Source organism: Pelecanus crispus, chromosome Z (assembly GCF_030463565.1).
Source record: "Pelecanus crispus isolate bPelCri1 chromosome Z, bPelCri1.pri, whole genome shotgun sequence".
Lineage (NCBI taxonomy): Eukaryota > Metazoa > Chordata > Aves > Pelecaniformes > Pelecanidae > Pelecanus > Pelecanus crispus.
Genome location: NC_134676.1, coordinates 22,212,345 through 22,227,024, shown reverse-complemented (window position 1 = coordinate 22,227,024; position 14,680 = coordinate 22,212,345). Strand labels below are relative to the sequence as shown.

At 37.5% G+C, this 14,680-nt stretch overlaps 1 protein-coding gene across 7 annotated transcripts in view; it reads left to right on the top strand.

The window, feature by feature from the left end:
• The window catches only part of PDE4D (phosphodiesterase 4D), a 424,494-nt gene that overhangs the window by 396,052 nt on the left and 13,762 nt on the right, over positions 1-14,680 (top strand). For 6 of the 7 annotated variants that reach the window (XM_075727013.1, XM_075727014.1, XM_075727015.1 and 3 more), the window contains one exon: positions 14,481-14,574. In XM_075727013.1, coding sequence (XP_075583128.1) covers positions 14,481-14,574 — 94 coding nt within the window. Of the gene's footprint in view, positions 1-7,234; positions 7,283-14,480; positions 14,575-14,680 lie in introns of those variants that run through there. The other variant, XM_009480706.2, reaches the window with a different exon arrangement.

Here is a 14,680-nt window from a genome sequence, read left to right as displayed (position 1 = left end):
TGCAGATGTATTGTGCTTTTGTATCAATATACTGTGGGTACATATTGACACATGCATAAAACCATGATACGTACTGTGGTTTTATGATGTGATACGTATCCATATATCTCCAAGTAAAAGTAAAGTGTTTTTTTTGACATTGCTTTTAGGACAAAACTTGAAAAACCTTCTGTTCACGTCACGTAGTGTTCACAATAGTAATTTCGTGGATAAAACCACAGAATTGTGGTTACGCATTTGATTCTGTCACTTGCCAAATGTGATAGAGAGAACCACCTGAGCTATTCATCACTGCTTTCTGCTAGGGCGACCGCCTCCTCAAATCTGCTGTCATAACTGCAGCTGTCATGACACCCTGATCCACTTTTCTCTGATCTAAATTAGATTTAACGGTAGCTTTTTTGTAATTTACATCATTTTGACAGCATTGAATTAAGGGGAAAATAAATATATAGCAGAGTATTGTAAACAGCAAAAGATTTGTTGAAATTAAACTCCATTTACTGCAGGGTTGTTGGTTTTTTTGAAACCATTATATGCATACTGTACTCTATCATTATGTACAAGAATTCCTGCAAGAAAACTGTAGGGTGAATAATGCATCTTAAAGATTGCTGGTGGTCCCCAAAACATGGGTTGAAGTAGGGTGTAATTTGTGGTGCTTGTACAATTGCTCAGGAGCTTTTGTTGAAAATAACTGCAGTTGTAGAGAATACCTGTAAAGACCCTGCTGTGGTATGGTCGAAAATTACTGGACCACATTGTGAGATTTTTGTCTGAAAAAAGTGTGATGTGTTCCTATATATTCATAGCTAATGCTTACATTATCACTAGAGGGCAGTAAATACAAACACTGAATTACGTATTTTACCAGAAAGTCCCTTTTTTTTTCTTTAAATTAATAAAAGAGACTAACGCTTTATTAAACAACTCAGCTCCTGCATTTTACTACATATTTCCCCTAAAATAGTCAGAGTAACGTTGTTTTCTCAGTCTGTTCAGCAACGTGACATATTTGATGCATGAGAATTACGTATTCCCAAATAAAAAGATCTGTAAAATGATATAGCTTAGGCTATTCCATCGTGTTTAATGAATGTAATTCTGACAAGCAGGAAACTGCCAAGAAAACCTTTTTAAAGCAGCATAATTATGCTACACTTACGATCCTTAAAGCTGAGACTCCTTCAGAAGAGTTAGGGATTTGTTCCAATTACAGCATTGGTTCTCAGCCACCAGTGGAGTTCATCTCTTCTTAATATCAGTGTAAAACCCAACTTTGTCTCCACCCCTGCTGCTCACTTGCTGTGTGGCAGCTGATTGCTGCAGCTGGAACAATTCCTTGTGTTTGCAAAATTGCCTTTTTTTTTTTTTTTTTTTTTTTTTTAATTAAGTTCTACATTTTATCTCCTTCCAGTCAGGGAGTCTTTGGTGGAACCCAGAAAAGTCTGGTGAGGCTGGTTGATTCAGCATAGTTTCCTTGTTCCTAACTGTCCTGCTTCTTCCTCCAGACCAGTTCAGTGTTTGGCTCAGTTGAGTCCATTCACATGCCTTTGCTTGCTGGATGAAATGACCATTCTTTGCTGCTGTGGTCTCACAGCACTGAGCAGACTTTCCATTTTGTGGGGAGGCTTTCTGCTAGGGTGCATGCCAGCATAAATGCCAGATGGAGTTGGCTGATGCTGTGAAAACAGTCTTGTGTTTGTGACCAGTAGGGGTTAGATTTGACATGGGTGATCATTGCTGTTCTCTGGGGTGTGGAGGTCAGCCTAAAAATGCTTTTTGATGTTTTCCAACAGGCTTCTCATTTGCTCACGAGGTATGTTCAGGCTATCTGTTCCTGTTTGTAAAGCATATGACCTTGAAAACTAAAATCTGTGATGCATTTAGCTGTCTTCCTCTTCTACTTTTTGCCACTTATTAGACAATATGCACTACATCCAGCACACTGTATTCAGGATTGATGCTCAGACATCTCTTTGAAGGTTCCTAGTGCAGCTTCATGATCAATCCAGGGGTTGCAGTTGAGAGTTAAAAAGCACTGTTCTCCTGCCCTCAAAGCTAAGCACATTTCTGCTGGAGCTCCTGTATTACCTATTACTGACCTGTGGAAGGAAAGACCAAGATTGTAAGTCTCCTGTGGGACAGTTCAAAAGTATGCAACTGAATCAACAAAGTGGCCCTTCAGCCTTCTTCCTATCCTTTCCCTCAAGCCTGAAACATTGCCATCTTACTTTCCTGTTGACTGAACCTTCAGGAATCTTTGCTTACTAACGAGAGCCAGAAAGGAACCCAGATACTTTATTTCATAGGATCAAGGTTTCTCCCAAGCTGCTGAGGATGTAATTCTTTTCCTTGTCTTTGTCACTAATGTGTGTCTGTATCAGAAGCCCTGTCCTGGGTCTTGGGAGAAATGAGCTTTCCTTGAATGTCTTGAATTCCATAACTCCGGTCTATATGCTCTACAGTGGTTTACAGGCTATATAGTTCCTTCTGGCAATTTGTGACCATCAATATGACAGGTGAATAAAAGGATGAAAACCCTGCTAATATTGGTGAAATCTGCATGCCTTTGCACACACTTGGAATGATTAAAAAAAAGAGCAACCTAATAAATTCTTCACATTCTTGTTGAAGGACAGTAAAATTTAGGTTAATAGTAATTTTTTTCTGACTATGGCAATGGTACAGAGCTTTATAGAGAACCAAGAAACAGTTTATGAGTGTTGACAGCTCCAGAAGTTTGCACCAAGGTAGAGATTACTGCTTCAATTACAAGAAGAACATTTGAGGTAACTCACTGCAATCCTTATTTCATCACAAATGCACAGCTTCTAAATCCTTAAAGTTGCTTTCAAGCAGAGCATGTTCGTAGAAGATGTATAAACAGCCTTCATGATATGAGTTATTTAGAAGGTAGACTTTCTAGAGAGATAGGTTGAGTTGTCATAGACTCATGGGGCTAAATGGATTACTGGATCTCCTCTGCCTCTCAGATGGCTAATTTGCACATAACTGTAAAATTATTGAACTCACTGACTTGTGCTTAACTAATACATGACTTGCATTTGGCTAAAACATACATTCCTAAAAGACTGCTTTTCTTGATTTGAAGATACCAAGGAGCAGAGAATCTACCACTTCACTGCTGGTATATGCTAATTTAATAATGCTTGTTGTTAATCCATGTGTCGTGTTCAGAGTTTGAGTTGGTTTCAGCTCAGTTGGTTTTTGGCAGAGTCACAGTATCACTACAAGATGTCCTGTTGTGACTCTATAAACCCTTCAGGGTTTCTGCTTTGGTCAGTGTAGTTCACCATTTTGTTCTCATGGACAGTTTTCCTTATTGCTGGGTATCTTTGCAGTTAAATTCCTTGAAATGTAGTTTACATGAGTGGTGTCAACAAACCAAACAACTGAGGCTGCTGTTGATGACTTCCACATCCTCATAGTTTATTCCTGCCCCCCCAATTTTTCTGTTCTCTGGAAGTTTTCACACTGTGGAAGTTTTCATAGTAGTTTTCATAGTTTCTGGATCACCAGTGAAGAAATTGAATACCATAAAAGAGTCTCAGGTCTTGCAGAGCCTGACTTAAAACTGACCCATTAGACAAAGACAGCCAGTTGATGGTTGTTAGAAATGGGTTAATAATCAGGTTCTTAACCCATGTAATGTGTCCTCTCTCAACACTGGGAGTGCTGTCGCAGGATATTATACAGTACTAAATCAAATGCCCTACAACAAGCCAAGAATATTACATGCTCAAAGACATAAAACAATATTGACTTGCATTAATTGCATTCCTACATCTTAGTTCTTTAACAAGCAAATTCCTAGAATATATGTATTTCAGCTTTTCCATTATTTTACCCAGACTGATGTTTTGTGAAGTGTCCTGAAGTTACCCAGCCATCCTGCTTGCAAATTCTAATTGGCACAAAATGAACATTTTTGCAGTTCTCAAAAGTTACTAAAGCTGAACATCACAGTTCCTGGGATCTCTGCCACCTCTTTTTATGACTCCTGTGGAGAAAGTTGTCCAGGCTTGTTGATGAAGTAATGGCTAACATTTCCTGTGGGTATTAAGGGACTTCATCATCTTTCTGCCTTTCAAGGTCATTGTCTTGATTCTTTCAAAACGCACAACAGGGCTCATTAAAAACTTCCTTTTTTCTTAATTATTTTATTGCTCAGGTACCATAATTTCAACTGATACCTTTCTCATTTCCATATTCTTTGCTTGATTGGAACCATTGTAGAAAAATGTCATTATTCCCTTCTTCCCCCATGTTTTGTCTTCATGAATGTATGTGTGGATGAAAACAAGAATTTCCATTTCGTGTTGCGGGATTTCCACTTATTTCTAACTTCTGTTTTTCTTATCTTGAATTACTGTAGGTATTTGGTTGTGCGTGGCAGCTATTTGCTGTGCACTCATCTATACACCGTAACCTCCTCTAAAGCTAATTATTCACTCATTCCAACCTGGGAATTGAGGATGAAAATCAGCCAAAATGATTGGTGTAAATCAGTGCTGGTGTGAATTTCTCAACTATAAATTTCTAAGGTTATACTTCAACATGTAGCCAAACTCATAGGGCATGCTGAGTCAATGAAGTCGTACTAGTAAATTCTATCACGGCAACTGGTAGTTCTGTAAGGTCGAGGCTGTGGGTCTTGGAAAAATCATACAAATTAGTAGTGAGCTGTCAATATCAGGTGTAATTTCCTATTATCGGTATAGTTAATATGCAGCTGAAATAAATTGTTGTAACATATATCTACATTGGAGGAAGATGTTTTTTTGTGGGTTTACATCAAAATTATCTAGTTAAATAGCTGTATAAATACCATCCTTCAATAAATTCAAAAAACTAAATCAGTGACTCTTATAGATATGTCTTTGTCTCATACATTGGTGGGGAATGAAAAAATTCAAGGAAGAATTTTTTTTTTTTTTAATACATGCTAAACAACTAGTGTAATTTATGTAGCAGCCATTTTAAATATTCCTTATGTGAAACAAGTTCTGTGCAGTTGGGGACAGTTGTTACTAAGATTGAAGGAGGAACCAAGCTTTAAACTAGCAAAGTAATAGAAGTGATTTACAAACTTGGTTTTCCAATGTCTGTTCGTAGTAGCTATTGCAGCCGAACAGCCACATGCTTCACTTCTTGAGCAGCCAGGAGTATAATGTCTGTTATTTTACCATTTTCTAAGTCGTGATTGGAATTGCCTTCTGAAGGGAGGCAGCGTATCTTCAGTTCAGTTCTCAGTGTTGATGCTGGGTAGGTGGCAGCAGTGCTCTCTTGCCGGTGATCAGAAAACAATGCAATGCAGGTGTAGACAAGCTTTATATTCAGCCTCACAAAGCTGAGCTGGAAGAATCAGGAGAAGTATTTTCAGAAATACTTTTTCGGCTATTTTAATGTCTTGCTTAGTTTCCCGTATCCCAGGTCTGTTTTCAAAACTTAACTGTTTTATATTCATTTACCTGTATAGATCCAGGACAGATATAACTGTGCATATTATACAGAAAATGCATCAGTAATGTGTTCATTCACATGCTTTTTATATTACCTATTTTAAGGAAGACAGTAAGCTTTCCATATGAAAATATTTAAGTGCTGGGTGATATGTTGACTGTATCCAGTTGTCACATTGCTATACATTGCTCTCCTGTGAGGAAGAAATTCGCTAATACCATGTTTTGCCCTATTGATATTTGCAGGTTCAATTCTTCCTCAAGCACTTAGTGTTGCTGACATTGCTGTGTAGCATCACCCGGAGAAGTAGAAACCACTCCAGCCAAAACCTCCCTTGTGACTGTTGTTGGTCAGCATCTTCCAGTGAATCAGTCGTGTGGGCTTAGGCTGAAAGCCGCACCTCATTCAGCTTGTCCTTAGACATTTGCCCATTGTCGTATTGGGAAACTCTCCCTCCTTTTGATACAACAAAGACTCAGAAATTTGACGTGGCTGTGCATATGCCTTGCACGGAGTGGTGCAAGATAATGCATTCTTCTTTTAAGTTTTGGTATCTGAATGGCAGATGGTGGGATATTTTATTTAATGCTCTGAGTCAGCTCACTGACACATGCCACTTTGAATTAATCCCTTTTTTTTCTATGATGTATAGCTGTAATTGATTATATTAATCTGCCAAGGCAGAAGGAGCAAAAGCTGAATAAATACAGTGAGAATTTGAGTGCTCTTATTAGCTCACTTCTAGCTTCACCATAGAAACTTAACGTTTACTGGGAATTGTAAGATGCATGACTTGCTTTATCTTAATAATAACTGCTTTTATCTCTTAAAATAAAAAAACAGTAGAAACTGGCAGACTGACCCAGTGGTCTAAGTAGATCAGTTCTGAATTGAGATGGCATAAAAGCCAAAAACATTTTCATTGTTACAGTACATCACAGACTGCTCAAGAAACCTGATACCTATATTTCTGTTGTTTTTTCTTCACAAAAACCTCAAAATATACTTCCATATGAAAAATTAAAACTGCTAGGCAATCCACATGAATATGCACAATACTAATTTTAACTGCTTGGATGGCGCGTCCATTGAAGAGAGCTGGTTAGTGCTGCTGAAATGACATCTTAACCCCATTATTTTTGAATGGCGTGTGAATGCTGCAGGCGGGGATGCCATTATAAAATGGCTTTTGCCGTAAAAAAAAGAAATACCCCATGCCCAGGAGAGTCCTGGCGCTGGCCAATGGGAAATTACTGTACATCATGTCACCAGCCCCTCGGATTTATGTCTTTTAGGGTGACATACTATTGGTTCCTAGTTAGGCTTTATGGGAGGGATTACTGGCACTGTTTGTGGCTTCCCCTTCAGGTCCTTATTTGGTAGCTGTTGATAGAGCAAGTCCTTCCAGCAGCTGAGCATCTTGACATACATTATTCATTAAGTCCTGGTGTTCAGCAAATATGCATATCCCTAGCTCTTCAGATATTTCTTCAGCTCGTACAATATGTCTCTTCAACATTGCTTCTGAATGCTTGGAGTTTTACAAATGGCATTTATACAATCGGAAGACCACACGGTTGGATTTCTTTTCAGTATGCCTCCTGTGCACACAGTTGCTGAGAACCTGAAGATCAGCAAAAAGAATTAGGAGAGAAAAGAAGGAATCTTTTCTTGGAAGTCTTTTGCAGTATCAGATAGCAAAGAACTGATTAGCTTAGATTGGTCGTTTTGAAAAAAAAAATCAAAAATGCCTGAGGCAAACTATTTACTCTCAGTTTCCTGGGGCTACATAAAGGTAGGATTTTGTTTTACCTTTTAAGAACCTTGATTTGTGGTGCATGATTGCATGATCACTGGATAACATGAGAATCTGTGGGTGGTATGACTATGAGTAATATGAATATAAAGTAAAAAGTCAGAAAAGCAAGCCTTTGTTCAGCAATGAGAATGAACTGCACAGTATGCAGTCTTTCGTAGAAAGTGTGCTGGGACTTTTAAAATAATGTTGCTTCAGTGGATAATCAGACCAAGTCTAAAGCCAAAGAAACTCTGTGTTCTTTTTAAAAAAAGATTGCTACAAAACTGTGTTTCTAGACATTAAAAGATTAAAAAAAAACCCCAAACCCTCAAAACTGAGGTACCATACAATAGGAGAGAGCATGAGTAAGAGGCTGAGGATAATGGGTGAATGCATGACTTACACTGGTTCTAATAGCTGAAGAAATGTGAAATTATCAACAGTATGCCAGCAGCATTTTTTGGTAGCCTCTGTGTGTGTGACAGCTTGCTGATTAAAACACTGGAAATTGTCATCTTCTGATACTGATCTACATTATTATGTAGAGCAGCTTTGAACTAGCTTGAAACTGCAATACTGCTAGAAAATAGAATTAAATAAGCTTTTATCTCTTTTATTGAAAAGTTTTGCACCAAGGAATTAAATCAACATGCCTGTCAACATACAGAACTGGTATTAATACAAAACCACATTTGGGCTTTGGTTTAGCCCTATTTACGTGTTTGTGCTTAAAAAAATGATGCTGCCTTTATAATTGTTATCAAGTGTGTAAAAAAAAAAAAAAAAAAAAGAAAAAGAAACATCATCCTATGCTTGACATACAATAATTGTTGCAAACCATCCTATTTTAAAGAAAATTGATTTCTTCTGAACTAAATAACGCAAGTGTTGAATTAAATGACTAAAAATGATACAAGCATTATATTGACATGACTGAATCTCTTATGCTTGCTTGTATTAATACCTACTTTTATCATAGATTTTTTTTTTTAAATAGAAATGTAAACCCCTCATTAGGTCATTGTGTCCGATTAGGTCATTGTGACCATTCTCTGCTAATGCAGAATCGTTACAGTATATTCTCAAGGATTTTGATCAGTCATCTGTGAAGAAATTGGATCCCATTATGCTAGCTAGGTGGATTCCTTTCTCATTTGCCAAAAAATAAGATGAATTTATTTTCCATTCAGCCAGAAGTGGGGTATTTATTGTAATTGGAAGTATTTCCTGCATTTCCAGGCAGCTGCTGTCATGTTCCACCTTGCTAAATCAGAAAAATTCAATCACCAGTCTTAAAAAAATTTCACTCTTACTGTTTAGCCTTTAAAATTGATAGAGTTTTTGCTAATTGAGGTTCAGCGGAGAGCATGGTAGCTGTAACTGATTACACATGGAAAAAAATGTCCTCTGTATAGACAGTGTCCTATACTGTCTATAGACAATGATTTTAGTTAAGAAGCTAAATAGAATATAAATTGAACACAATTTTAGTACAGTGCTTTTTGAGTTCACAGTATACACATTATAGGAAAAATGTGAAGAGAAGCAAAGATCTGCTTTTTATGACATTCAAAAATGGTTTAGGGTATTTATGAAATTCTAATGAAGAATGAGACATGTTAGTGTCAGAGATCATTATATATGTTTACATCCCTTACTATACATATACTTCCGTAATTTCTTTATCCTTCAGGCTGCATTTTATTCTCTGTTGTTAATTATATTTCGGAGGATGGTTGTCCTGTCGAGTATTTACTCTTGGCTTTCATTGGGTATCTTTCCTTGAAACAATGAGCACCACTATCACAATGCCAGGCTTAGAGATATGTACCTCACTGTAGTTTGTGTGTAAAAAAAAAAAAACCAGTGGGTCACCTTGATATTAATTAAACACATGGGCTTCCAACCCAAATCTTTAGTTACTAAGAATGCTGTGTAGGTATTAAGAATGGTGCTGAAATCAAAGGTAGTTTTGCATTGATAAGCAGTATAAACAGAAGCCTTACATGAATTTGTAAAGCTGGCTTATTTTAAGTTTCTTGTCTTGTTTTTGTAAGGTATAAGATTTTTAAAATCCAGCAAAATAATACAGGTTTTGAGTTACAAACATTTTTTTAAAATAACATTGATAGGTATCTCAGAATCAAAATGTCGTCATGTAAGTTTAACATTCCAAGTATTGAATGCATGTTCCATGGATGTATTCTCTTCATGTAAGCTTTTAGAAATGTTACCTAGAAAAGAGGCAGCCAGAAAGGTTGAAACTGGGATCTGTTGCCATGTGGGTTTGGGAGCCAGTGCAGTGAAAGGCTCTGGGTGTTCTTGAGCATTGATTGGTTCCAGCCTCCACTGGGCTTGAGCTTGATTAACCCTCAAACGGAAGGACAGGCAGGATGGAGGCTTTTGGTCCATGGGCTACCTTCTAGCCCTAGCTTCACGTTCTGTGCTGATGCAAAAGCTTGTAGTGGAGGCAGCCTCTTTACAGTCCTTGGGGTGCAGCAGATCACCCATTCAGGAACAGAAAGCCTGGGTGGGAGAGGCCCTACCAGGAAGGGACATCTATACCAAGGGTGGTTCAGCGTGCTTCCTCTCCCATCACAACTAGCTGCAGGCTGCATATTCCCTTCAGCTTTTTGTTACTGAGTCAGGAACTTTATGCAAAAAAATGTGAAATGTTCTGAAGTGTAATCAATAAACCCCATACATATTAAGTATGCAGCCCAAACTTTTTCATGCCGTGAATTGACTCTAGTTGGATCTTCTCCATGTCTTTGGAGTCGAACTTGAACTTTCTTTCTAGTATAGGTGCAAAGCATTCCCAAAATTATATCGGTCCTCTGGTTGCCATGTGGGAACATGGTCGCTGCAAAAGTTTGTCTAAATTTTTCAATGTACCTTTGCTGACATCAGAAAAGTATCCTATTTTTTTCTCCAAAAACCCCATGTATATTTATCCTAGGTTGACAGCAGTAAGGTACATGCAGAGCAATACACACATTGGGCTTCAGCCCAGAAGGACCTAAACTACCAAGCTCAATCCCTCCTATTCTTTGGAGGTGACCACTATTGAGGAAACTGTTCTTGTCTCATCAACATACACATGTTTATTCTCATGTATTAAAGTTCTCCTTCTGTCAGACTTCCTAGGTTTTTAAAGGGAGGTAAAAATGCACATGTACTTTTGTCACTTTGGGAGATTTTTAATGTTACTTGAATATTGTGCCCGTGTTGTGGGTTCCCCCCCCCCCCCCCCCCCCCCATGCTGAGAGTAAAATAAGAACATTAAAATCAGTAGAAACAAATGAAATTTAAAAATTCTGCCTAAGGAAGTATTTTTAGGATTTTTTTTTCAGACAGTACTTTACTGCTCTGTTGCTGTGACATCATTATTCGGCAGTAGAGAACTGTATAATTGGCTTAATGGACATTTCATAGCCTGTCCATTTCCAGGGGGAATTTCCTAGACTATAATCAAGGGCTGTGATATTCCAAAGGGCTATATACGTGTCATTTTTCCAATCTAAAAATGTCTAGTCTTAACACAGGAAAACCTTTCTTTCTGAGGAAGAATACAGTATATGCATAGATCAGCCAAAAACCTCTGCTTCCTCCCCATGCTGAGCTGACAGTATCATAATTAAAGTGTATGCTGTAAATGTTTATTAGTAACAAGAGTTAATGTGTTACAATTGATTTTCTTCAACTAGGAAAGTATATGGCATTCAGCTTTTTAGAATTCTTATTTTAAATATGATCTTTTACATTTACTATTAGTGACAAGGTAGTTTCATGTCTTGTTTGACTTGTTTTGAATAAAGTGCTAGATGTTATTTCTGAGAGGACAAATGATGAGAGTATGGACAGTCTAGCCAAGTTTCAAGCACTTAAGAGGCATCTGCTGGATGACTGAAACAGTGTTGACTCTGATTTGCAAGAAGATCTTGTTGGACCCACGTGAGAGTTAAGAGTTTCATTATAAAGTAATAGTGCAGGGATGTATAAATACGTGGAAAGTTGATGGTCTTTGAAGCAGCAACTACCTATGGGTGCGCTTAGGCCCAAATGAGATCTTTGAGGAACAGGTAAAATCAGGACAAAGTAGGGGCTTTGGGATGTTTTGGGTTGGTTTTGTTTTTAGAAAAAAGATGTTTTTTCCCAAAAGGACAAGTTATTAAACATCAGAGAATTAAGTAACATACAGATACACTGAAACAGGGTATAATCAACAAAAATGTCTGAACATCTTGATCAGTGTTCATCTCTCGGGGTTTTTTATGTTCTCAATGAGCATTATTGTTGTTCTTCAGAAACTGCTGTCTGCCTATGGTCTCCAACTTGATCTGTTTCAATGTAGGTGACAGTTATAAGGCTTTGCCATATAGTTAGAAAATCAAAACAGTTCTTGAAACTGCCTAGTCCAGATGTTTTCAAAATAAATGCCAATTGAAGTCTTGTTGCTGTGGTGTCAGCAACATGTGAAAAAGTATGAGAAAATAATGCTGCTACAGTTCTTCAAAGCCAAAGGCTTGTCTATTGAATTCACAGTTAGCAGGAGGGCCTTGCAGAAGCTGAGGGACTTGGTTTACTGTACACCCATGGTCTGCAGCAACACAGACTGTTCTACAGGTTTCATGCTGACACTTCAGCTTTTATGTTCTGGTTACTTATGGGAGGTGGGAAGTCAAAGGTTTGCATCAGACTGGTGGGGAACATAGCATTAGAAAAGATTGCCATGCACCTTCCATTTGTTGTGGACATCCATACAATACACATTTAGTTGGAAATTCTTAACATACACTCCATAAGTTCCACAAGATGATTCCCAGTATGCAGTAACAAACCTTTTCCCTACCTACTCCATGCATGTGAAGTTATGATTGGTGGGGGCTGGGCAGGGAGAAGTCCTGTGTCAGGTAGCTGCAGAAAAAGCATGGCACAAACAAACGTGCATTTGTTTTCCTTTCAAAGCTGGGATATTTGTAAGGAGAGTTCCTGAAGAGTATATACCAGCAGTAGCTAGATGGTCTTTTTCCAAAGTGCAGAACATGACCCAGTAGTGTTGTTCTGCAGCAAAAACAGCATCGCAAAGTTGGGCATCATCTAAAACGGCTTGGTTGTTTCTAGGAAACAACCAGACAGACAAGGACCTATTTAGTTGGGATGTGGTGAACTAGCTGGATTAAACTAAGGAAGAGAGAATATACTGATATGCTGATGACAGGCCTGAAAGTTAATGCAATTTTGTCAACTTCATCCATTTTATTAAGATTCCCATACACACTATTTAATTCAAAGCTGCAGTTTCTGGATACCATCTGGAGACAAGCCATTCTATGAGATCTTCTATTTTTGCCTTAAATAATTAGTTTCTCACCTTCGTGGGTACAGAAGAAAAAGCATGCAAGTGTGACTTAAGTGTTTGTGTGTTAAAAGTTTAAAGAAAGGCTTTTAAAAATACTTCTGGTATTTTTGGACCAGTCACTTCACTGCTGGGCAAGCTTGACTTGTTTTTTTTAACATTTAACATTGGTGACAAACATCAGACCTCACTATAGAGATTGATAGTTGTTTCGTGCAGAATGTATAGCCCTGTAGTTCATAGTATGTGTAACTGCAGTATGGTTCTAATTTTCAGAAATGTGTTGAGCACTTGCTAGCACACAGCTATATCCAAGATCAAAGCTGAGCCTTTGGCTTGTGACTGAAGTAGGATTCAGTCCTTGTAGCAGGAACTTCCTGAGCTCATGACATGTCAAGATGGCAGGAAAATGCAGCGGCTAATGGTTAGAATGTTACATTAAAGGTAATTTTATTTGGCACACTGTGAACAATACAGTAATTGGTGACTTACAAAGACATTGTGAAGAAATAACACCTTCCACTATGCAAGGCCTCTTTGAAGAAAGGACTTTGATGATTCCAGTGGGATGGAAAGGAGGTGGTTAATGTTTAGTCTAGTGCCTTATCTGGTATAGAATAATAAATTACCAGTTTTGAACATAGAGGAATGTTTATGGGGACATATACTAAGGATAGCTATTGCTTGATGTAATAAATAGTCATAACTGGGTGAATAAGGTGAAAGTGGCACAAATCATTTGGCTTTGTTAAGAAAAAAGATTACTGAGAAATCTAACAACAAAATTAAAGGATGGCACAATGGGAGGCAAAAGTTAGTAGTGAGATGGGTGCTAATTAACATTGGCAAGAGTTGTTTGAATTGCTAATAAATATTGCTGAGTTCTATTTGTTGCTAATATCAGGGCAGAGCTATAGTCAATGAAAATGCATGTAAGATAGCTAGAGCCATATTATGCAATTACCTTGTTGAACGCAGTGCCCCAAGATATCATTTAACCCTGGAGTCTCTAAGGAATCAAGAAAGGCTCGATGATGAGTACCTAATCAATTACACATTTCATGGAATGTTAATATCCGCTTCTATCTTACAGACTGTCTAGAGTGAATAGCTAACTTAGAGGGAAAAGGCAGGTGTTTTACAGATGGGTATTTTCTGCTGCAGTATTTGATACAGATACTAACAATTTTCTGAGACTCTGAAGTGGTCAAGTCATTGGGCTGATCCAGTATGATAATTTTAAGTCAAAGACAATAAAACCTACCTCTATTCATATTGGTGTGTAGAAAATCAGTAAGATATTTTGATTGTTTTGAGCAGTGTTGTAAAATATCTTTGGGTAGATTAATGATGAGAGGTAAGATAAACCTGAAATATTACAAAATCAATTGCAAAAATTACACAAATAGATTGATTTACAAATATGGTAAGAAAACCCTAGTAGAGAAAGGGTCCTATGTAAATACATTTGTATTTCCTCTCCAAATTAAAATTAAAAAGTTGAAAAGACAGTAATATTAATTATCTGTGTGTATACATATGTCTTATAATAGTTTTCGGTTACTAGTAGGACCCGGTGCCTAAGTAATTGAATCACTTTGAAGTCTTTTAGGAGGTTAAGAATGATGTCGTCCAACCCACAAATAAGTTAGTAGGGTAGAGTGATGTTACATATGATCTTTGCTTTCATAGTTATCTTAGTTTAGTTTATCATAGTTATCTTATACATTTTTAATGTCATGTTCTTTCCCCAATTAATAAATTGATTGCATTTTCTCATCCTAATTAAAATACATCTTGATTGCTAACTTTACACTTTTTTGTTTTGTTTTCCAGTTTAAAAGAATGCTCAACCGGGAGCTAACCCACCTATCTGAAATGAGCAGGTCAGGCAATCAGGTCTCGGAATATATATCAAACACATTCTTAGGTAAGACTATGATGTGAATTAACGTTGCCTTTTTTTTTAATCTCTCTCTGGGCTGTGATAGAGCTTAAAAGCAAGTAGCTTTCCATATATTAAGTTCTGTTTTCAG